The following is a 25,147-nucleotide window of genomic DNA, read 5'->3' on the forward strand; positions in this document are numbered from 1 at the left end:
ATGTGTCCTCGTGCCTGGTCTAAAACACCCTAGATTCCCTGAGATGGTGAAAAGGGGAATAGGAGCAGCCTGCTCGCACAGAACCTGGATGGGAGAGATGACACCAACACAACCAAGATAGCAAACAACAAAAACTGAAACCACACTTATCTTTTCTGAGCTGGAACAGACAACCTTCCTTCCTTGCATCCAAGGCCAGAATGATTTCTATAACCCGCTCAGAGCACTGGGATAGAGTGCTATTTAAACTAATGACCCCACCCAGTGCACCCGATGGGAGGCGGATCCAGCACGGCTCCAAAACAAAACACTAAACACATGCTGCTATTCTGGCCGACCTCCGCACATAGAGCAGGGCATGACACCCCCATCTATACAGCAGGTACATAGGGAAAGTTTGGGTTAGGCAGGGAAAATAAAGGCAAAGTTAGTTTGACCATCTTTGATTGCATCACCCTAAGTTAGGGTGTCTGGGGTCCACAGCACAGCTGCCGCTTGCCCCCCGACCCCACCAACTTTTTTAGGGTGCAGGATTTTATAGAATTTTTTTATTTTTTTTGTGTATGCTGACTGTGGCCGGCACTCTTAGCGTCCGGCCACGGTTAGCGAATTGCACACCCCAATGAATTTTTTTTTTCACATTTTTTTCACATTTTTTTTGTCAGATTATTATTTTTTTCTGTTAGTTTTAGGGTGAGTTTGCGAAACACCCGTGTCCCCACACACACGCACACCAAATAAAGATTTACACACACGTACATACACGCGCACTCCCTATGGCCCGCCGGACGTTCTCGGCCGAGGAGGCATACGCCCAGCTTGCCTCCAACTCAGAGAGTCCCAGTGAGGACGAGGATGACCCCACTTTCCTGATGTCATCCGCGTCCTCCTCATCATCTAGCGATGATGATGAGCCCCCAAGGCGGCGGAGACGCCGCCAGGCGGAGCAAGGGGACCGCCATGTTAGGGACCCTGTGGCCTAGCCTAGTACGAGCAGCTCTAGGGCTCGTACTAGTTTTCCGGCCCACCAGTTAAATCCACTGGAGCACCCTGCCAGTAAACTAGTCTGGTATAGCCCAGAGCGATACAAGCCCGTGGTTCCTGATTTTGTAGGCCAATCATGAATCCAGATTTCCACAGTGGGCTACTGTCACGGATGGTGTAACAGAAAACAAGAAGTTACAAATAAGGATCCGACTGGCTTGATCCGAAACTAAGGAACAAAAGGGTGACCCCTATTTAAGCCCTGAAACTCTCCCTGTCTTCTCAGACCATGCAAAGATCTCTATGATAGAAAATTGCATGCCCTCCTGCCTCGACTGTATGACACCTAAACACCCTATAATAGTGAGGGGACACGACCACCGGCTGTTGCTGGTCAGGTATAAGGACAAGAGGGATGTTCTTATGCTGTCCACAATTCATGGTAACAGCATCACCCCAGTCCCTGTGCGAGGTACCAGCGGCAACGGTCCTCAAGCCTGATTGTATCGTCGACTACAATCGGTATATGGGAGGAGTTGATCTCTCTGATCAAGTCCTCAAGCCATATAATGCCATGCGCAAAACCCGGGCATGGTACAAAAAAGTTGCGGTCTACTTGGTACAGGTTGCCATGTACAACTCTTTTGTGCTGTCCCGGAGCGCTGGCAACACAGGGACATTCCTCCAGTTCTATGAGGCAGTACTCAAGGCCCTGATCTTTTCGGACTGGGAAAGAGCAGGCCAGAGTACCTCGGGGACTGTAGGCGCCCGGATCGTCCCTGGCCAACTATTTCCAGGTGTGGTCCCCCATACTGGAAAGAAGGGACGAACCCAAAAAAGGTGCAGAGTGTGTCACAGGAGGGGGATACGGAAGGACACCACTACTCAATGTGACACATGCCCCGATCATCCGGGCCTCTGCATTGACGGTTGCTTCAGGGAGTATCACACTTCTATGGAGTACTAAATTTATATCCCCATTTAGCACTGACATCGGATAAAAAAAAATGGTTCTCAGACTTGAGACACCCAAAAAAAACTAAAATAATTTATAAAAAGTATACAAATTAGGTATCTCAGCGTTGGTAAGAATCTTCTCTATAAAAATACCCCATGACCTAACCCCCCAAATTAACACGGTTCAAAAAAATAAAAGGTGCAAAAAATGATTTTTTTTGTCACCTTACATAATAAAAAGTTTAATAGTAAGTGATTAATGTCATATAGCCCCCAAAATAGTGCCAATAAAACCGTCCTCTTATCCCGCAAAAAATGAGCCCCCACACAAGATAATCGGATAAAAATAATGACTCTTAGACTTTAGAGATACAATTTTTTTTGGTATTGCCGCGTTCGTAAGAATCTCCTCTATAAAAATACCCCATGACCCAACCCCCTAGATTAACGCGGTCCAAAAAATAAAAAATAAACGGTGCAAAAAAAAAATTTTTTTGTCACCTTACATAACAAAATGTTTAATAGCAAGCGATCAAAAAGTCATATAGCCCGACAAATAGTGCCAATAAAACCGTCCACTCATCCCGCAAAAAAATGAGCCCCCACATAAGATAATCGGATAAAAATGACACTTAGACTTTAAAAATACAAAAAAAATGTTTTGTATCAAAAAGGATAATATAGTCTAAAACCTAAATAATTGTAAAAAAAAAGTAGACTTATTAGGTATCGTCGCGTCTGTAAGAATCTCCTCTATAAAAATACCCCATGACCTAACCCCCCAAATTAACACGGTTCAAAAAAATAAAAGGTGCAAAAAATGATTTTTTTTGTCACCTTACATAATAAAAAGTTTAATAGTAAGTGATTAATGTCATATAGCCCCCAAAATAGTGCCAATAAAACCGTCCTCTTATCCCGCAAAAAATGAGCCCCCACACAAGATAATCGGATAAAAATAATGACTCTTAGACTTTAGAGATACAATTTTTTTTGGTATTGCCGCGTTCGTAAGAATCTCCTCTATAAAAATACCCCATGACCCAACCCCCTAGATTAACGCGGTCCAAAAAATAAAAAATAAACGGTGCAAAAAAAAAATTTTTTTGTCACCTTACATAACAAAATGTTTAATAGCAAGCGATCAAAAAGTCATATAGCCCGACAAATAGTGCCAATAAAACCATCCACTCATCCCGCAAAAAAATGAGCCCCCACATAAGATAATCGGATAAAAATGACACTTAGACTTTAAAAATACAAAAAAAATGTTTTGTATCAAAAAGGATAATATAGTCTAAAACCTAAATAATTGTAAAAAAAAAGTAGACTTATTAGGTATCGTCGCGTCTGTAAGAATCTCCTCTATGAAAATATCCCATGACCTAACCCCCCAGATTAACACAGTCAAAAAAAAAAAAAAAACTGTGCCAAAACACCTATTTTTGCCACTTTTCCATTTCAATCCGTTTTTTCCGGTAACAAAACAAGGGTTAAAAACAAAAAAAGTTCATATTTATTAACCTGATACTGCAGTTTACAGAAATGCCACATTTGTAAAAAAAAAAAATAATCCTGCTGAAAATGAATGTTTATTGTTAATGTGTATTTTTTATTTTTGTTAATCTTTCTTTTTCATTTATACTTAATATTTATTTATTTTTTTACATTTTTACAAACTTTTAGCCCCCTTAGGTACTAGAACCCTTGTCCTATTCACCCTGATAGAGCTCTATCAGGGTGAAAAGGATCTCACACTGTCCCTGCTGCTCTGTGCTTTGTGCACACAGCAGCATGGAGCTTACTATGGCAGCCAGGGCTTCAGTAGCGTCCTGGCTGCCATGGTAACCGATCGGAGCCCCAGGCTTACACTGCTGGGGCTCCGATCGGAGGAGCAGGGGAGAGGGGATCCTGTGGCCACTGCCACCAATGATTAATACTGGGGGGGGGGGGGGCGCACTGCGCCACCAATGTTGTTAATACTGGGGTGGGGGGGCCGCGGGCGCACTGCGCCACCAATGTTGTTAATACTGGGGTGGGGGGCCTCGGGTGCACTGCGCCACCAATGATTAATAGCGGGGGGGGGGCGCACTGCGCCACGAATGAAGATAAATCTCTCATTCATTCATATACAGGAGGCGGGAGCTGGCTTCAGAATCACATAGCCGGCTCCAGACCTCCATGAGCATTAGCTGAGATCCGCGGCACCTGAGGGGTTAACTACCGTAGATCGCAGCTATTGCTCATAGAGGTCGGGAGCCGGCTATGTGGTTCTGCAGCCAGCTCCCGCCTCCTGACCTGTATATGAATTAATGAGAGACTTATCTTCATTGGTGGCGCAGTGGCCATAGCTCCTCCCCTCCTCTTGTCCCCTGTCCTCCCATTGGTGGCAGCGGCAGCAGCAGCAGCACAGGGGGAGGAGACACTGCTTCCTTCTCCCCTGTGCTGCTGAGGGAACACGGAGAGCGCTGTCAGCAGCGCGATCTGTGTTCCCAATACGTTATCGGAATATCGGCAAAATAAATGCCGATAACAGTCAAAATCCTCAATATCGGCCGATAATATCGGTAAAACCGATAATCGGTCGATCCCTAATATAGAGCAACCAAAAATCATATGTACCCTAAAAATAGTCCCAAAAAAATGCCACCTTATCCCGTAGTTTCCAAAATGGGGTCACTTTTAGGGAGTTTCTACTCCAGGGGTGCATCAGGGGGGTTGAAACAGGACACGGTGTAAATACACCGGTCCATAAAAATCAGCCCTCCAAAAACCATAAGGCGCACCTTTCACTCTACACCACGCTGTGTGGCTGTACAGTAGTGTATGGCCACATATGGGGTGTTTCTGTAAACGGCAAAGTCAGGGCAATAAAGATACAGTCTTGTTTGGCTGTTAACCTTTGCTTTGTTGGTGGGAAAAATGGGTTAAAATGGAAAATTAGGCCAAAAAATTCAATTTTCTAATTTCATCCCAATTTGCCAATAACTCTTGTGCAACACCTAAAGGGTTAACGATGTATGTAAAATCAGTTTTGAATACCTTGAGGGGTGTAGTTTCTTAGATGGGGTCACTTTTAGGGAGTTTGTACTCTATGAGTGCATCAGGGGGCTTCACATGGGACATGGTGTCAAAAAAACAGTCCAGCAAAATCTGCCTTCCAAAAACCACATGGCGCTCCGTTCCCTCTACGCCCTGCCGTGCGGCCGTACAGTAGTTTACGACCACATATGGGGTGTTTCTGTAAACGGCAGAGTCAGGGCAATAAAGATACAGTCTTGTTTCGCTGTTAACCCTTGCTTTGTTAGTGGAAAAAATGGGTTAAAACGTAAAGTTTGGCAAAAAAATGAAAATGTCCAATTTCATCCCCATTTGCCAATAACTCTTGTGCAACACCTAAAGGGTTAACGAAGTTTGTAAAATCAGTTTTGAATACATTGAGAGGTGTAGTTTATAGAATGGGGTGACTTCAGACCTGTAGTGGTCCCTAAAAATTGGGATTTTGAAAATTTCTGAAAAATGTCAAGATTTGCTTCTAAACTTCTAAGCCTTGTAACATCCCCCAAAAATAAAATATCATTCCCAAAATGATTCAAACATAAAGTAGACATATGGGGAATGTAAAGTCATCACAATTTTGGGGGGTATTACTATGTATTACAGAAGTAGAGAAACTGAAACTTTGAAATTTGCAAATTTTTCCAAATTTCTGGTAAATTAGGTATTTTTTTATGCAAAAAAATTTAACTTTTTTGACCCAATTTTAGCAGTGTCACGAAGTACAATATGTGACGAAAAAACTATCTCAGAATGGCCTGGATAAGTCAAAGCGTTTTAAAGTTATCACCACTTAAAGTGACACTGGTCAGATTTGCAAAAATAAAAAAGTCCTTAAAGGGAACCTGTCACCTGGATTTGTGTATAGAGCTGAGGACATGGGTTGCTAGATGGCCGCTAGCACATCCGCAATACCCAGTCCCCATAGCTCTGTGTGCTTTCATTGTGTAAAAAAAACAATTTGATACATATGCAAATTAACCTGAAATGAGTCCTGTCCCTGACTCATCTCATGTACAGGACTCATCTCAGGTTAATTTGCATATGTATCAAATTGTTTTTTTTTGCACAATAAAAGCACACAGAGATATGGGGACTGGGTATTGCGGATGTGCTAGAGGCCATCTAGCAACCCATGTCCTCAGCTCTATACACAGAATCCCGGTGACAGGTTCCCTTTAAGGTGAAATAGGGCTGAATCCTTAAAGGGGTTAATGTGGGTTTGTGGTGATCTCTGGGTCCCAGAAAACCCTTTAAAAATACATTTTACATTTTCTTTTGCTTGCAAAACAAATCACTACAGTGTAATAGCACCCTAAAAAACTACCAGCCCCTCTTCTATGTACTTGCCGGCAGCTCTGTTTGACCTCGAACTATTGCACTTGATACCTGACGTTCCGCGGTGCACTATGCGCACAAGACCTCATTACAATGTATGTCTAGTGCCGCCCTCTAGCGTTGTTGCGCAGTATTACTAGCCCTCGCTCCAATTGCGTGACGTCCTCTCTTGACCCCTCCCCTCTGGCAATCCATGCTGCTCTGTCACGTGCAAAAGTGGATCTTCTTTACGGCAAAAGTGAACTGACAGATACAACGACCAATCAGCGCTTCGGAGTGCCTCAGGCCAGCCAATCAGCGAGGCCGCCCAGCGAGTTCTCCCCATACTTCTGCTTGCTGTGGGCCGAGCGGTGCTGTGTACAAGGAATGAGCGGTGGTGTCTGCGAGCTGCATGTCTCCGCTGTACTCGGGGCAGCGGTCCTAAAGTTAGCAGGTAACCTTCGTCGCTGTCCGTGACCCCTCTCCATTTCCTGTGTGTGCTCCAGAGGAGGGCGTGACACTGGCTGCACTGAGAACTCTGCGTCCTCTGGGTGCGCGCCTGTCACCTGCACAAGACCGCAAGGTGTGCTCGGTGTCATATTGTACTGCAGGTAAAGCTACCCAGAAAGTACTATGGGTCAGGGAGCTGACATTCAGTGGGGTCACATGACCGAGGTGTCGGCAGTCAGCTGGTCTTCCTCCACCTCCCTGACATGGGGGCTGTCCTGCTTTGTAAAGTTAATATCTTCTCTTTTTTTTTTTTTTTTTTGTATTTAGATTTTTATTTTATTGGAGTTGTGTAGAAAACGGTTGCCATAGTATGTGTGCAGACAGCATATTTGAGACTGACCGCTGCTGTCACATCACATGTCCCAGCCACCCAGGGTGAGAAGCAGTCGGCGCTGAAGTCTGCCTACATGTGGACCAGCAGAGATCAGGTCACTCATTACTGTACCTTAAAGGAATTGTCCAAGACTTTCTTAAGAAGTGACAGCACACACACACTGCTCAAGTCTATGCTGTGTGCCATTCATTGCTCCCATGACTGCTGCAGCCAATTACTGGCCTCAGTGGATGCACTCTGTTCATGCACGTGACCACTGACTGCATCGGTCAGGGAAGATCTGGAATGGACCAGAGCTGCTGAACTTTTAGGGTATGTTTACACGGCTAAGGTTACATTCACATCTCCTAGAACAGCCTGCCACGTCACAGCCAGGGAGGGGGAAAACCTCACCTTCTCCCTGGTTGAGAAACATGGCTGTCTCCTCCCTGTAACGATGCTATTAATTAGCATACAAGGCGGCACAGCGCCCCAACGGAACAGCCGATCTGGGAAAAATATATAGCGCAAGGACATCCCCACTGATCATACCCTACACTGCCAGGTACTAATATTGTTATGTCGGGACCAGTGAAAGGTTGTCCAATTTAATATAGTGTGTGTTTTTAAAAATAAATATATATATATATATATATTTTTTTTTAATACTCCACCCAGTGGGACCTGTGGAGGGACACCTGCTTGTTTCTCAGGTCCACCACTGTCTTCACTGTGCTTCGGTCTTTGCATGTCAACTTTGGAAAGGACGGGGACACGTCACTGCCACGACCAGTCATTGGATGCCGGAGGTTTAAACCCGGGCAGTGAAGACAGGGGTGGAACCACAGAGCCGGAAGCGACGCTGGTAAAGTGTTTTTTCTCTAGGATTTTTAAGCTCATAGTCTGGCTTTGGGAGATGACTCGATGCATGTGGCGGATCATTTAGTCTGTCCTAGTGGTAGGCCATCAGTCTTCTTCCCAGAAAACCCAAGACTGCAGTGCAACCTAGCAAGTAAATAAGGTCGCACACGACCATTGGATGTTTGCGGATCCGCAAAACACAGATAGTGGCCGCGTGCTTTCCACACTTTACAGAACGGCCGGCCCTAAATGGAACAGTCATATCTTTGTCCGTAAGGCTACTTTCACACTAGCGTTCGATCGGATCCGTTCTGAACGGATCCGATCATAATAATGCAGACGGAGGCTCCGTTCAGAACGGATCCGTCTGCATTATATTGGCATATAAAAGCTAAGTGTGAAAATAGCCTCAGACGGATCCGTCCAGACTTTCAATGTAAAGTCAATGGGGGACGGATCCGCTTGAAGATTGAGCCATATTGTGGCATCTTCAAACGGATCCGTCCCCATTGACTTACATTGTAAGTCTGGACGGATCCGCACGGCCAGGCGGACACCCGAACGCTGCAAGCAGCGTTCAGCTGTCCGCCTGTCCGTGCGGAGGCGAGCGGAGCGGAGGCTGAACGCCGCCAGACTGATGCAGTCTGAGCGGATCCGCATCCATTCAGACTGCATCAGGGCTGGACGGAAGCGTTCGGGTCCGCTCGTGAGCTCCTTCAAACGGAGCTCACGAGCGGACCGACGAACGCTAGTGTGAAAGTAGCCTAATGCTGACAATATTAGGACATGTTCTATTTTTTTTTGAAGACTGGACAAGGAATGTGCACGGAGTCATTTATTAAAAAAAAAATTTGGGGCAATATACATTATCTAGGCCTATGTGTTATTTATTTGAATTACTGCAACTTTCATACTACTCCACGGCTAAAACTGCTCCAGAAATGGTAAGTATTTTTACTCTGCTTGGACATGTCTTTAAAGGGAACCTGTCATCACCTTTATGCTGCCCATACTAACGGCAGACTAAAGTAGACAGGTGAGTTGATTTCAGCGGTCGGTCATTTATTATAAAAGTAAGTAGTTGCCGAGAACCAACATCACAACTATTGCAGACTGGGCCTGGAAAAGAGTCACGGCTCCCTGAGAGGAGTCCTGGTTATTCATGTATTCCTGCTCTCCCGCCCACCTGCTGATGGCTGACAGGCTTCTACCTAGTTTTCTCCCTTTCTCTCTAGGAGAGAACTGCCAATCATCAGCAGATGGGCAGGAGATTGGGAATAACCAGGACTCTTCTCAAGGTCTGGGCTGCAATGATTATGATGCTGGTTCTCGGCACCCACTTACTTTTAGCGCACGAGTGACACATCGTTGACATCAGCATTTCTGTCACTATTTTATGCTGCGCTCAGTGAGGTCAGCATGAAGTTGTTGACAGGTTCCCTTTAAAGTCTCATGCCCCCGACCCTATGTATTTTACAGTACTGGCTGTGTATGCCGTGCTTTTCATGGGTCCAAGACAGGATTGCCAACCTGAAATCTTATTTTTATTCTGGACAACTTATCCCAAAATCGTGAACAGCCAACATATATATTTTTTTTTTTTTTTTTTTTTTTTTTTTTTTATGGACAGATTGAAAACCCATAATGAATGATAAGATTATAAGGCCTCTTTCACACGGGCGTTGCGGGAAAATGTGCGGGTGCGTTGCGGGAACACGCAAGATTTTTCAGCGCGAGTGCAAGACATTGTAATGCGTTTTGCACTCGTGTGAGAAAAATCTTGCATGTTTGGTACCTAAACTTCTTCACAGAAGTTCGGGCTTGGGATCGGTGTTCTGTAGATTGTATTATTTTCCCTTATAACATGGTTATTAGGGAAAATAATAGCATTCTGAATACAGAATGCATAGTAAAATAGCGCTGGAGGGGTAAAAAAATTAAATAAATAATAATAATTTAACTCGCCTTAATCCACTTGATCGCGCAGCCGGCATCTCCTTCTGTTTTCATCTTAGCTGTGTGCAGTAACAGGACCTGTGGTGATGTCACTCCAGTCATCACATGATCCATCACATGATCTTTTACCATGGTGATGGATTAAGGTGAGTTAAATTTAGTAAAAAAAATTTTTAACCCCTCCAGCGCTATTTTACTATGCATTCTGCATTCAGAATGCTATTTTCCCTTATAACCATGTTATAAGGGAAAATAATAATGATCTGGTCTCCATCCCGATCATCTCCTAGCAACTGTGCGTGAAAATTGCACCGCATCTGCACTTGCTTGCGGATGCTTGCGATTTTCACGCAACCCCATTTATTTCTATGGGGCCTGCGTTCTGTTTAAAACGCAGAATATAGAGCATGCTGCGATTGATTTATTTTTTTTTTTTTTTTCACGCAACGCACAAGTGATGCGTGAAAATCACCGCTCATGTGAACAGCCCCATAGAAATGAATGGGTCAGGATTTAGTGCGGGTGCAATGCGTTCAACTCGCACATCGCATCCGCGCGGAATACTCGCCCGTGTGAAAGGGGCCTAAGTAATCCATGTCTGTAGCTCAATATACTGATGGGAATGCATCACCAGAATTTACTGTGAGCTGTAAAATGATAATTGCCACCAAAATAATCTAGTCAGTTACCACCAGACTCAAAAAGTTTACAGACACATATATTTTTATTTACGGACCCAGGAAAAAAAAAGTTGCCTATTTTTACGGACTCTCCAGAAATTTCTGGACAGTGAGCAACCCAGGCCCAAGAATAGGACATGTTCTATAATTTGTGGGACAGACATGTGCGGACAGCACACGGATGACATCCTTATGTGGATCGGAGGTGGGCCAAAAATAGTCATGCCAATCAGGCCTAAGGCCTCATTCACATCTCCATTAAAGTGGTATTATCATCTTAATGATCACTGTTAATGATTTAACAGTGATCATTTTTCTAAATATATTTCATTAACAAATCCCCACCCCTTAGAAAAAAAATAAACCTATACTTACCTGACTGTTGTATTCCGTCTCCCCTGGTTACGGCCACCGCTCTTCTCAGGAATCGCGGTGGCCGCGCGTGCACAGACGACTTCTTTTCTTCTCCCGGCCGCGCGCTGTACTGAACGCGCACGCCGAGGCCACGCATGCGCCATGGTGATATGGCCAGTATAGTATACTTACCAGGAAAAAGTCACCAGGGCGCATGCGCGGACTCGGCGTGCGTGTTTAGTACAGCGTGCGGCCCGGCCGGGAGAAGACATCAATCAAGATGGAGCCTGCCGAGTCCCGAAACCAGAAAGTGGACAGCGCGCCGGGAGCAGGTAAGTATTAAACGGCGTGTTGAGAATACCCCTTTAAGTAGATCCGGTGCAAATGCTGGCTGTTGCATGTTGCAAGAAACAGTTGCATGCAACGTTTATTTATTTTTTTTCAACCAAAAGCCTACATCATTGCCAGACCTCGTTTTAGTCCATGGAGATCCAGCGGTGAAGTAGAGCAGCGGTCCCCAACCGCCGGGCCGCGCCCCAGGATCGGGCCCTGGAAGATGGTTTGCCGGGCCGCGGCGATCAGGGCAGTCTTTAACGCTGTACTAATGAAGCACTTCCATTATGGAAGCGCTTCATTAGTACAGAAGGACCAGGAAGCGGTAAAGGATCTGTACTCGCCACTTCCTGGTCCATGGCTCGGCTATCGGCTGTGCAGGGCTGCGCACAGCGTGAGGTCACTCTGTGACCTCACACTGTGCGCCGCTATACACAGCCAGCCGACAGCAGAATGAAGAGGATCGCAATGGTGACCAGGAGCAGGAGAGGTAAGTGGTTATTTTTATTTTACTTGCACTGGGGGCTGATGGCTGACATTGGGGGGGTTATGGCTGACATTGGGGGCTGATAGATGGCTAAAGGTTTGGGGGTTTATCTGAGCCATTGGGGGTCTGATCTGAGGTCTGATTAACATTGGGGGTCTGATTGCCGGTCTGAACTGAGGTGTAAAGAAAAATATTTTTTATTTTTATTGTTCTCCTCTAAAACCTAGGTGCAGCAGAGACCAGTGCAGCTTTATATAGTGTTATATATTTTAATATGCACCTTGTGCTTTGTTATGCGCGTGAATCAGTCAGCCCCCCACCCGGTCCCTGGGAAAATTGTCTATGATCTATACCAGTGTATATTACTGTATTGCGGCGGCAGCAGGGAGCGCATGGCGTCATAGCAACCAATGACGCCGTGCGCTCCTGCATTCGGCCTTAGTGATATAGAAACATAGAATGTGTCGGCAGATAAGAACCATTTGGCCCATCTAGTCTGCCCAATATACTGAATACTATGGATAGCCCCTGGCCCTATCTTATATGAAGGATGGCCTTAGGCCTATCCCATGCATGCTTAAACTCCTTCACTGTATTTGCAGCTACCACTTCTGCAGGAAGGCTATTCCATGCATCCACTACTCTCTCAGTAAAGTAATACTTCCTGATATTACTTTTAAACTTTTGCCCCTCTAATTTAATACTATGTCCTCTTGTAGCAGTTTTTTTCTTCTTTTAAATATTCTCTCCTCTTTTACCTTGTTGATTCCCTTTATGTATTTAAAAGTTTCTATCATATCCCCTCTGTCTTGTTTTTCTTCCAAGCTATACATATTAAGGTCCTTTAATCTTTCCTGGTAAGTTTTATCCTGCAATCCATGTACCAGTTTAGTAGCTCTTCTTTGAAGCCCTTCTGGAGATATGGTCTCCAGTACTGCGCACAATACTCCAAATGAGGTCTCACTAGTGCTCTGTAGAGCGGCATGAGCACCTCCCTCTTTCTACTGGTAATGCCTCTCCCTATACACCCAAGCATTCTGCTAGCATTTCCTGCTGCTCTGACATTGTCTACCTACCTTTTAAAGAATAACTGTCACATTTAGACTAAAATTTCAATTTTCAGATATGTAGTTACTAATAACAGGATATTCCCGAATCAATAACTATTAGACTGACTTACCCCATATTTAATAAGATTCAGCCCTTAGCAACCAGTCTGCACAAAACTACAATCTCACTCTTTTGTTAAGATGGCCGCCGATGCCCTCCCCCTGAGACTAAGCCAGCCTGCCCTCACTACCCACAATGCATTCAGCTCCTCTCATGAACGAGCTTCTGCACATCAACCAATCGGAGCTCTCCCCACTTAAACATTCCCCCCTCCTCCTTCCATCACATACACTCCGATCTGATGGTATATTCTAACCCGGAGGCGTTCCCATGGTGATGGGGTCGCACCTCTGACAGGGCGCTGCCATCCGCAGCACCCAAGGGGTTAAATGTGTGACGGCAGCTCCCTGTCAGAGGTCGGGTGCCTTCTACAATGTTTACATTGGTGGGCAGTGCGCTATTATAGCGAAATGATAAAGTACATGGAAGATATACTATATTGGTATTCAGGTTAAATTGCCGTGTTGGCACTTTGCAATAAATAAGTGGGTATTTGGTTGCAGTTTGGGCACTCAGTCTCTAAAAGGTTCACCATCACTGCTCTAGAGCAGTGTTTTTCAACCTTTTTTGTGCAAAGGCACACTTTTTTCATGAAAAAAATCACGAGGCACACCACCATTAGAAAATGTTAAAAAAAATTAACTCTGTGCCTATATTGACTATATATAACGTAATTCTCTTGAATAGGAATCAAATAAACACAAATAAATAATTTTATAATTACTTTATTATGAAATAAAGTATTTTATAATTGTTCATATTTCTGTTTACTTAGTCAGTGCGAAACCTGGGCCTGTTTGGCTGAACACAAAGCTGATATTCTGGCAGGAATCGAAGAAAGACACACACGTAGCTCTTCGTCAACAGCTCTCAGTCTCTCTCTGTCTTTAGTTTTTATAGCAGTCAGGCTTGAAAAGCTCATCTCACACAGATATGTAGTGGAAAATGGGAGCAATGTCAAAATAGCTTTGTTTGCCAGAACGGGGAACTCCTTGGCAGTATCCAACCAAAAACTGTCCAAAGGTAGATCAGCAAATCTTAGCTTGAAACCACGATTTTGTCTCAGTTCAGTTAGTTCCTCCTGCTCCTGTAAAGTCATGTCCTTTCCACCGACTGATGCTGAGCTATAAGGGTCCCTAACCCAGTCAAGGCATTCAGTGGAGACTGAAGAGAAATAAAATGACAACTTCTCCTCAAGAGTTTTTAAATGTTTAACTATGATCTCACACAGTGCAGCAGTGTGAACACCTTGCCATTGCTTGGCGAGTGTGAACATTTCAAGATTGCCACTTTCCACATGTTGATGCCAGAGTTGCACCTTTGAACGGAATCCATTTATTTTATCTGTACTTGTAAGCAGGTTTTCATTTCGGCCTTGCATTCGTGTGTTCAGTTCATTCAGATGATGAAAAATATCTGCCAGGTATGCCAGCCTTGCACACCACTCATCACTTGCAAGCAGCTTTGCGTAATCTGACCTCTCATTTGTCAGAAACACTTTAAGTTCCTCCCGCAGCTCATACACACGAACCAAGACCTTGCCACGCGACAACCACCGGACCTCCGTATGAAACAGCAAGGTTTTATGCTTCGCTCCCATCTCCTCACACAAAGCTGCAAATATGCGACTTTTCACGGGTCGTGACTTAACAAAGTTTACCATGCGCACAACATCATCCAACACAGGAACTAGGTCTGCTGGTAAAGTCTTGGCTACGAGGGCCTCACGGTGTAAAAAACAATGCGTAACAATCACATCTGGATTTCTTTCCTTCACTCTGCTTACAAAGCCTTTGGTGCGCCCGACCATGGCTGCAGCTCCATCGGTGCAGACACTTGTGCAATTTTCCCACTTAAGTCCTCCTTGTTCAAGGTATTCTGATGTGACCCTAAAAATTTCTTCTCCTGTTGTTTTTTCTGGCAATGCCTTGCAAAAAAAGAAGTTTTCTCTAATTGCATCACCATCCACAAAACGCACATTGGCCAAGAGTTGAGCATGTCCACTGATATCAGTAGACTCGTCAAGTTGCAATGCAAATTTCTCACTGATACGGATCTTTTCCAAAACCACACTTTCGATGTCTGCAGACATGTCATTAATGCGTCTGGAAATTGTGTTGTCTGAGAGAGGGACTTTGGCTATTTCCTTAGCTGCTTCAGGTCCGAGCATCTCCTCTACAATAGCTTTGCAGGCGGGAAGTATTAATGTCTCTGCCACAGTGTGCGACTTTTTTGACTTGGCTATAAGTTCAGCAACTTGATAGCTAGCTTTAAGAGCTCTTTCATTTACCTTTTGTGGTTTTTCTCATGAAAGTTGCCTGTTTCTCCGTGTTTTCACGCAGGCGAACAAAATAGTCCGCATTCTTGTTTTGAAGCGAAGGGTGTTTCGTTTGGAGATGGCGTTTAAGTTTACTTGGGACCATAGCACTGTTAGATAGCTTTTCACCACACACCACGCACAGTGGAGTGGGTTTCTTTGCATCTCCGGTGAAAGTAAATCCAAATGAAATATAGCTTTCGCTATATTGCCTTGTGCCAGAGAATTTGCTTGAGCTATTCATCTTTGCTTTCTTTTGATCCCCACTCATACTTGGGCTCTCATCTGGCTCTGAATTTTGTTCAGAGTCCAGTTCTTTCCTTTTCAAAAACTTGTCCATCACTGCAGTATCTGCTCCTGTCTCACTTTCACTCAGTACTTACTGTGCTTGTCTCCTCCAGATAGCCGCTGTCCGTCACACTCAGCACTCTTCTGCTCATGTCTCCATCCAGATCCATCAGTCAGCGCTCTTCTGCTCATGTCTCCTCCAGATCCATCACTCAGTGCTCTTCTTTGCTGCGTCGCGATAATCCTCCAGAGTCCGGATCCATCGGCGCTCTTCTGCACATCGGCGATCTACTGCGATGTCTCCTGTCAGTGTTACAGTGACACCGGAGCTATTTATAGTCCGAAACATGCGCTTCGGCTCACAAATAGACCAATCATTAGAATCTAATGATTGGTCTATTTGTGAGCCGAAGCCGCATGTTACGGATGAAATTGGAATTTTTCCCACGGCACACCAGACAATATCTCACGGCACACTAGTGTGCCGCGGCACAGTGGTTGAAAAACGCTGCTCTGGAGGATATCGCTGTCTCCTCCACTGACAAGCAGGCGATTGCTGACGCCTCCTTTTCAAAAATCGCCTGCATAATCTGCCTGTCTAATTACAGGCTTAGGCTAGGTCTACACGACAACCTATTTGTCTTGCGACAGTTTTTATAGTGGTAGTCTATGGTGTCGCATAGGCCATAGACTATCATTATAAAAAATGTTGCATGACATTAGTGCGTGTCGTCGTGTAGACCTAGCCTTAAGCTACATGCTTATCAGTAAGATAAGAATTGAGCCATAATGAGTGTTTAGGAGGTCAGAGATGAGAAGCCGTCAGCTGACCTGCCTGATGGAACAGAGTAAAAATTCAGATCCTGTTACTAGAGAAACTCATGGCTGCACAGAGACAGGGATTCCAAAATTTTAATAAAGACCAGCTGAAAAAATGTTTTTAAGCTCAAAATGAGTACAATGCAATAATAAAAAAAATATTGCCTCTAAAAGTGCAATGTATAAGCCTGCTGTTGACGCCTGACTATGGAATTTGTATTTCTGTGAGGCCTCCTGCGCATGAACGTGTGTATGGCCGTGCTGTGGCCCTCAAATTACGGCCCGCAATGCACGAACACCGACCATGGGGCAGCCGCAGCGGATCGCGGACCTATTCACTTTAAAGGGTCAGCGATCCGCCTGTTCCCCCAAAAAGATAGGACATGTTTTATCTTTTTGCAGAACGGAAGTACGGGACTAAACACCACAAAAGCACTCCGTGGTGCTTCTGTGGGTTTCCGTTCTGTGCTTCCATTCCGCATCTCCGGATTTGCGGACCCGTTAAAGTGAATGGGTCTGCATCTGTGATGTGGAATGCCCACGAAACGGTGCCCGTGTATTGCGGATCCGCAAATGCAGTCCGCAATAAGGCAAGGGGCAGCACACGTTCGTGTGCAGGAGGCCTGACTGTGGAGGACGGCTGAGGCAGCCTGTTCTGCAGTGAATGTCAGAATTCATTAGATTGGGTTTGAAGTCGTGCCAACTTGCATATGCAGCATTAGAGCAGAACATGTAAGTAGATTGATGCAATGTCAAATGGTTACTGAACACTCTGGTTTACCGTAAAGATGTCTACGTTTGCAAAGGTGAACTGAGTAATATTGTTAGATGGCAGGTCACCTAGTTTTTCTGAAATCCCCAGATCAAAGATGATGTACTACTGATGAGCAGATCAGATGTCGAGGAAAGCTGGGTGACCCCGATATAAGACCTCTCCTGTTATATGTCCATGATAGTCAGTGGATCATCCATGAAGAATCTGCGTTTAGTCCATGTTTTTGCCCTGTGTGTATAATCCATGTTTCACGGACTCTGCTGGGATGAAAATTAACCACTTCCAGACCGGGCCTAATTTTGCAAATCTGACGTGTCACTTTATGTGGTAATAACTTTAAAAAAAAATTAACTCTAAATTTGCCTTATAAAATATTCATTAATTAACATTCCCCATATGTCTACTTTATGTTGGCATCATTTTATTAATGTGTGTTTTTTTTTTTTTTTTTGTATGTTAGAAGGTTTAGAATTTTAGAAGCAATTTCTTACATTTTTAAGAAAATTTCCAAAGTCAACTTTTTTTTAAGGACCAGTTCAGTTCTGAAGTCACCTTTGTGGGGCTTACATAATAGAACCAACCCATAAATGACCCCATTTTAGAAACGACACCCGTCAAGCTATTCAAAACTGGTTTTAGAAATGTTGTTAACCCTTTAGGTATTCCATAGGAATTAAAGCAAAATAGAGGTGAACTTTCAAAATTTCCCTTTTTTTTTTTTTTTGCATTTTAATCTTGAACACATCAAAGGTTAACGACAAAACAAACCACAATATCTATTACCTTGATTCTGCAGTTTGCAGAAACAACCCATATGTGGTCGTGTACTGCTGTTTGGGCACGGAAGGCAAGGAGCACCATATGGTTTTTGGGGTGCAGATTTTGCTGGAATGGTCTTTTAGGCACCATGTTGAACTCCCCCCCCATAAATGACCACATTTTGTAAACTACACCACCCAAGGAATTTTAAGGGGTGTAGCAAGCACTTCACTCAATTGGTGTTTCATAGAATTTTTAATACTTTGGGTGTGAAAATGAAAACATTTTTATTTATTTATTTTTTATAAGAAAATGGTGCTTTAGGTCCAAACTTTCTTTTTCACAAAAGAAAACAGGAGTGTATCCCCGCCACAATTTGCTTCCCCCCTTTTCTCCTGAATACAGTAACACCCCAATTCTGGTCGTAAACTGTTATTTGGGGATATGGAAGGAGCGGCATCTGGATTTTCCATTTCGTCCACCATGACCGATCTACTATGAGATTGACTCTTGATCTCTGTAGGGGCAGGAACACGCAGAGTTTAAAAGGCCACCACCCACTCTCACCCTTAGTGTTTCCTGTCCCTACGGGGTCAACCACACAGAGAGCCCTCCTGGTGGAGGTGAAGTTTTTTTTATTTTAAAAATACCTGAAGATTCTGTCCTCTTCCCCTGCGGTCTGGTCCAAAGCTGGGCAGGGGATCCATATGGAGCCTATCTCGTTCCTGCCTTAGGAGCCTGTATCCCTCCCCACAGTGCGGTCCCTCTTCCCTATATTGAGGAAGCTGACCGCAGGGAAGCACGAGCATGCTGCACGCCGACTCTGGGGGGAAGCCTCAGCATTACACTCTGCTCCCGGCGGCTGGAGGCGGAAGGGGCGGAGCTTGGATCAGGCGCAGGGCAGTGACGTCAGACGCGGTGCTGCCTACTTGTGGCGGCAATTTCAAACAGGCAGTGGCCCGATCTTCCTCCTGGCGCATACAGCACTAATGTCTGCTCCTGAAGCCCCGGTCGCCTCTACAGCCCAGATGGACTCTGAAACTCCCTCGGATACTCCAACAGGGAGTTCCCCTGTGGGGAAAGAACAAAATGATGTATCATTTTTTGACTTGCTTGCCTGTTTGTCTATTGATACCTGGCTGCTCCTCTCTTAAAGGGAGTTAAAGAGCCCAGAACAAGGTCTAAAGTGCAGAGATGTGCAACTTGTAGCAAGAGGCTTCCTGAGAATTATAAAAAGCTCTGCCAGGGTTGCATAAAAGATCTTATAAAAGAGGAGCAACCGTTAATTTTGTCTGAGGTCAAATCGCTTATTCAAAATGAAATTAAGTCCTCTCTGGCCTCCCTCAGATCAGTCCCGTCTACACCTCCGGCAAAAAAACCTAGATTATCCGCCCCATCCTCCTCTGTTTCGGAGATCATGGATGAGGAGGCCTCCACCTCTAGACAGAATGTGGATCTTGACGTTCTATCAGAGGGTGAAATAATGGAAGATAGTAAGAAATACTACTTTTCTTCCGAGGATATGGAGGAGCTGTTAGAGCAACCATGGGGATTGAGGAGGTGAAAAAACCAAGGTCCGTCTTAGACTAGATGTTCGGGGGGCCTCAGAGCTAAAACATTAAGTTTTCCCAATGACTGAAAATTTAAAGGACATGATTCTAGACGAATGGACTGACCCCGAGAGAAGACTGGGGGTATGCCGTGAATTCAGAAACAGGTTGTTGTTTGATCCAGCGGATGTCAAATTATTTAATGAAACACCCAAAATTGACATCCAAGTAGCGAAAGTAGTTAAGAAGACTTCCCTCCCATTTGAGGACTCTTCACAACTACAAGACCCAATGGAAAGGAAGGCCGACTCTCTCCTAAAAAAATCCTGGGAGGCAGCAATGTTTGGGGTCAAAACCAACATAGCCGCAACATCGCTCGCAAGATCTATGTGTTTTTGGCTTAACGAATTAGAAGAGCATATCAAAAACAAGACCCCTAGAGAGGAAATATTGAGCTCTATCCCTCTCCTCAGATCTGCCACGGCCTTCTTGGCGGATGCCTCGGTGGAATCGGTGAGGTTTGCCGCTAAGGATGCGGCCCTCACCAATTCTGCAAGAAGGGCATTGTGGATGAAAGCCTGGGGAGGGGATAGAGCATCAAAAGCCAAGCTATGGCCATAGCGTTTTCTGGGACCAGTATTAGACTCCATCCTGGAAAAGGCTGCAGATAAAAAGAAGGGTTTTCCGGAAGAGACCAAAAAGAAGCCCTTTCGTTCCTCCAATTCCCAAACTTGACCCTATAGGGGCAAAGGGAAGGGGGGTAGGTGGAGTTACCAGAAAGTGGGAAAAGGCAGAGGTTTCCTTCTTAACCCCCAAAATAAAGTCAGATAAACAATGACTCCAGAGTAGGGGGAAGACTGCGGAATTTTCTGTCCCGGTGGGAGTCCATTACAAAAAATCCATGGGCCTTAAACATAATTCGGGACGGCTACCGGATAGAATTTTCCTCAACCCCTCCAAAGAGGTTCAAAATAACCTCACACAGCCCAAACATTATAGAAAAGATCTGGCAGGGTATCCCAAGTACAGAAAGAGGAAGGGGTTTTATTGCAGTTTATTTCTGGTTCAAAAAACAGATGGTACCTTCCGCACTATTATAAATGTAAAAGGATTAAACAAAGCAGTCTCATACAGGAAATTCAGGATTGAATCCGTAACATCCATCATTCCCCTGATCAGAACAGGAGACTTCATGACGTCCATAGACTTAAAAGACGCGTACTATCATGTCCCCATAAACAAATCGTCACAAAAATTCCTCAGGTTTGCCCTAGTGGACAGCTCAGGAGATGTAAAACACTTCCAGTTCACCGTGTTACCCTTTTGGAATCTCATCTGCACCAAGGGTATTCACGAAACTCGTAGTAGAAATTATATCCCCCCCTGAGAGCAGAAGGGATAAAATTTTTCCCATACTTGGATAATTTTTCTGGTCCTAGGACCCTCGGAGCAGGAAACAACCAGCATTACCAGAGACCTGATGCGCAGATTTTCAGACCTGGGTTGGGTAATAAACCTGAAAAAATCAAGTTTAATCCCTTCAACCAAAATGAAATTTCTGGGAGACTGAATCCAGGATCACTCCCAGGTTACAACCGTCCCTCAGGAAAAAATTACGTTGTTTATAGACAAAACAAAAAAATTCCGAAGTCAATCCCAGTGCTCCATTCGCAATGCCATGAGCCTCCTAGGTACGATGACTTCCTGCAGGCCCACACCAGGATTCTCCAATCTTGGATCCTGAGAATTTGGGACAAGAGACAGTGCTCTCTAGAGAAAAGAATCCCCATTCCGAATCAGGTAATATCAGATTTAAAAGGGTGGACGAAAGAGAGAAACCTGCAAAAAGGTGTACCCTGGGTAAAAGATCCGGAGATTCAAATAAACATGGATGCAAGTGGTACTGGATGGGGAGAAAAATAGGCTTGCTAAATTACCAGGGCACTTGGTCAGACACCATGAGAAGATGTTCGTCAAATCACAGAGAACTGAGGGCAATCTGGGAGGTGCTGAAGGTGTCACAGGACAAGGTCTCCGGAAAACACCTAAAAATCCTTTCGGACTATGTAACAGCCGTGGCATACCTGAAACATCAGGGGGGAACACGATCAACAAGCTTAAAAGAATTGGCAGAAAAAATATTTTCTTGGGCCGAAAAACATGTTCTCTCCATCACAGCTATCCATCTAAAGGGTACGGAAAACATACAGGCGGATTTTCTCAGCAGAGTAACCATAGATTCGGGGGAATGGGCCCTAAACTCAGTCGTTTTCGATCAGATTACCAGGAGGTGGGGGACCTGTTTGCATCAAGAAAAAACGCAAAGGTCCATCTCTTTTGCTCCCTAAACCCAAGGGACAACCCTTGGGCGACAGATGCATTTCCAGTCAGGTGGACTTGGGATCTAGCCTATGCCTCCCCCCCCTTGGCCATTAATACCCAGAGTGCTGCAGAAACTGGTTGTCCCGTACTGGACAAAAAGGAATTGGTTCCCAGTGTTAAAAGAGCTAGCTCTGGAAGAACCCTGGATAATCCCCCCCCCCTTTCCACAGGAGAACATTATTTCTCGGGGTCCAATTCTTCACCAGAATCCATGCCTATTCAAACTATCAGCCTGGATCCTGAACGCGAAGACCTAAAAAGCAGAGGGCTATCAGAGAAGGCCATAAATACCCTTAAATCCAGCAGGAAAGAAGTTGCCTCTGCAACATATCTTAACCCCTTAAGGACACAGCCTTATTACACCTTAGGACTAGGCCATTTTTTGCAAATCTGACCAGTGTCACTTTAAGTGCTAATAACTTTAAAACGCTTTAACTTCTCCAGGCCGTTCTGAGATTGTTTTTTCGTCACATATTGTACTTCATGACACTGGTAAAAAAATATATATTTTTTTTTTGCACCAAAAATTAGGAAAAATTTGCAAATTTCAAAGTTTCAGTTTCTCTACTTCTGTAATTCATAGTAATACCCCTAAAAATTGTGATGACTTTACATTCCCCATATGTCTACTTCATGTTTGAATTATTTTGGGAATGATATTTTATTTTTTGGGGATGTTACAAGGTTTAGAAGCAAATCTTGAAATTTTTCTGAAATTTACAAAAACCCAATTTTTAGGGACCACTACAGCTCTGAAGTCACTTTGCGAGGCTTACATAATAGAAACCACCCAAAAATGACCCCATTCTATAAACTACACCCCTCAAGGTATTCAAAACTGATTTTACAAACTTCCCTCAGCAGCACAGGGGAAAAGGAAGCAGTGTCTCCCTCCCCCTGTGCTGCTGCCACCAATGGGGTGAGAGGGGCAGGAGCACTGCGCCACCAATGATAGTACTTTTAATGGGTCTGGACTTGGGCTACACAGAGCGGCGCCCAGGGATGTCCCAGCACTTACTATTATTCCTGGGTGCCGCTCCGTTCGCCGCCTGTGCCCCATTACTGTCTCCTGCAGTCCTGCTCCATATGCTAATTGCTATTGGGGCAATGGGGAGGAGACGGCAGCTTCTCTAGTGGCTGTTCCTTCTCCCCTGGCTGTAGCGCTGTCCAATTGCAGCGCAGGGACATCCCTGGGCGCCGCTCTTTGTAGTCTGCTGCTTAACAAAGTCCGAACCCATATAAGGTAGTCTTTTTAACTTTTAATTCAGGAGGCAGGTGCTGGCAGCAGAATCGCATAGCCGGCACCCTGCCTCTGACAGGGAGCTGCGATCAGCGGCAGTTAACCCCTCAGGTGCCGCTGATCGGCTGCCAGTACCCGCCTCCTGTATTTAGGGTTAATTATCATTGGTGGCGCAGTGCGCCCGCCCCCCTCAACCCCCTCCAGTATTATAATCATTGGTGGCAGTGGCCACAGGGTCCCCTCCCCTTCTCATTGATGGCAGTGGTCACAGGGTCCCCTCCCCTCCTCCTCATTGGTGCAGTGGCAGCTTCTGATCAGAGCCCCAGCTGCCATGACGCTACTGAAGCCCTGGCTACCATGGTAATCTTTGCTGCTGTGTGTACTATGCACTGAGCAGCAGGGAGAGTGTGAGCTCCTATTCACCCTAATAGAGCTCTATTAGGGTGAATAGGATAAAGGGATAAGATCCCAGGATAGTTATTAAATGAACTGCTAAAAAAAATTTTTTTTTTTTTTTTTTTTTTTTTTTATAAACACACCAAAATATCAAGTATAAATCACCCCCTTTCCCAATTTTACATATAAAATATATAAACAATAAATAAATATCGCCACACCCGAAAAGTCCAAACTATTAAAGTATAAAAAAATAAATAAAAGTGTGATTCGAAATTTTTTAAAATGTGGAATGCACGTGGCTTTTTTTTCTTTTTTTTCCCGATGGTATCAAGTATCACAATACTTTTTTATGGTATCGAAACCGAATCAACATTTTGGCATCTCAACTCTATTTTACACAATGATTTAATTTTTTAAAACAAAAAAAATCATGTTTTAGTGTCTCCATATTCTGAGAGCCATAGTTTTTTCAGTTTTTGGGCGATTATCTTAGGTAGGGTCTGATTTTTATGCAGGATGAGATGACTGTTTGATATGCACCCCAAAATAGTGCCAATGACTTTTTGATCACTTGCTATTGCACTTTTTGTGATGTAAGGCGACAAAAATGGTTTATTTAGCACAGTTTTAATTTTTTAATTTTTACGGTGTTCATCTGAGGGGTTAGGTCATGTGATATGTTTTATAGAGCCGGTCGATACGGACGTGGCGATACCAATTTTTTTTTTTGGGGGGGGAAATTACGTTTGTTTTTTTTACTTGAAACTTTTAATTTTTTTTGGGGGGGGGGGGAACTTTATTTTTTTCCTACTTTTTTTTTTCACTTAATTTTTTGTCCTTTGGGACTTCAACTTTTGGGGGTCTAGTCCTTTTACAATGCATTCCAATACTTCTGTATTGGAATGCATTAGCTGTATGAGTAATACAGTGAGTATTACTCTTACAGCTTCAGGCCTGGGAGATCCAGGGGGCTGGATCTCACAGGCTCATCACCGGAAGGCAGCGCAGATGCCTTTAGGAAGGCATCGTGCTGCCTTCCATGCCATCGGGTCACCCCTACAGCCCCATAGGGATCCGATGCCACCGCACCAGGTAAAAGCCGCAAACCGCAGGTCTGAATTGACTTGCGGTGATCGGTCACCAATCCCCCCCCCCCGCACATTTAGCCAAGGTGCGCGTGGCGGTGATCGGAAATACATAAGATGTACCGGTACATCCTGTGTCCTTAAGGATCGGGACATCAGGGCGTACCGGTACGACCTGATGTCCTAAACAGGTTAAAAATATCTCCTATGCGGTGAACGCCGTAACAGGAAAAAAAAACAAAAATAACGCGCAATTTGCCTTTTTTTTTTTTTTTTTTTTTTTTTTGTCACCTTGACGCGCAAAACACACAACGGTTGTGTGCATGAGGCCTAATGTTGACAGCTTTAGTGAGACTTCTGGCAATCTTTGTTTTTCACAATGTGTTTTAATATTTCTCAGATGACCTCCCATATGATATGCTCAGGTGACCGTCCCATATGCTCAAACACACTTGGTGTGCTGTGCAGTGGCACCTGTGGAAAAAAAAAAGGCAGAACAGCAGCGGTAGAGAGACTGAGGCCAGCAGCAGCCATTTCAGTCAAATTAGAGCTAA

General features: G+C 44.5%; 2 protein-coding genes across 3 annotated transcripts in view; one reads left to right on the plus strand and one right to left on the minus strand.

Moving 5' to 3' along the window:
- Positions 1-6,618: 6,618 nt before the first annotated feature.
- The window catches only part of RNF13 (ring finger protein 13), a 99,534-nt gene continuing 81,005 nt past the window's right edge, over positions 6,619-25,147 (plus strand). The window contains exon 1 of one of the 2 annotated variants that reach the window (XM_044290374.1): positions 6,619-6,769. The gene's annotated coding sequence lies outside the window, so the exon portion shown is untranslated. The remainder of the gene's footprint in view (positions 6,770-25,147) is intronic. The other variant, XM_044290376.1, reaches the window with a different exon arrangement.
- LOC122935276 (zinc finger BED domain-containing protein 5-like) lies at positions 13,755-15,149 on the minus strand. The gene has a single exon (XM_044291036.1). The coding sequence runs from the start codon at positions 15,147-15,149 to the stop codon at positions 13,755-13,757; it is 1,395 nt and encodes a 464-aa protein (XP_044146971.1).

This window comes from Bufo gargarizans, chromosome 4, assembly GCF_014858855.1.
Source record: "Bufo gargarizans isolate SCDJY-AF-19 chromosome 4, ASM1485885v1, whole genome shotgun sequence".
NCBI lineage: Eukaryota > Metazoa > Chordata > Amphibia > Anura > Bufonidae > Bufo > Bufo gargarizans.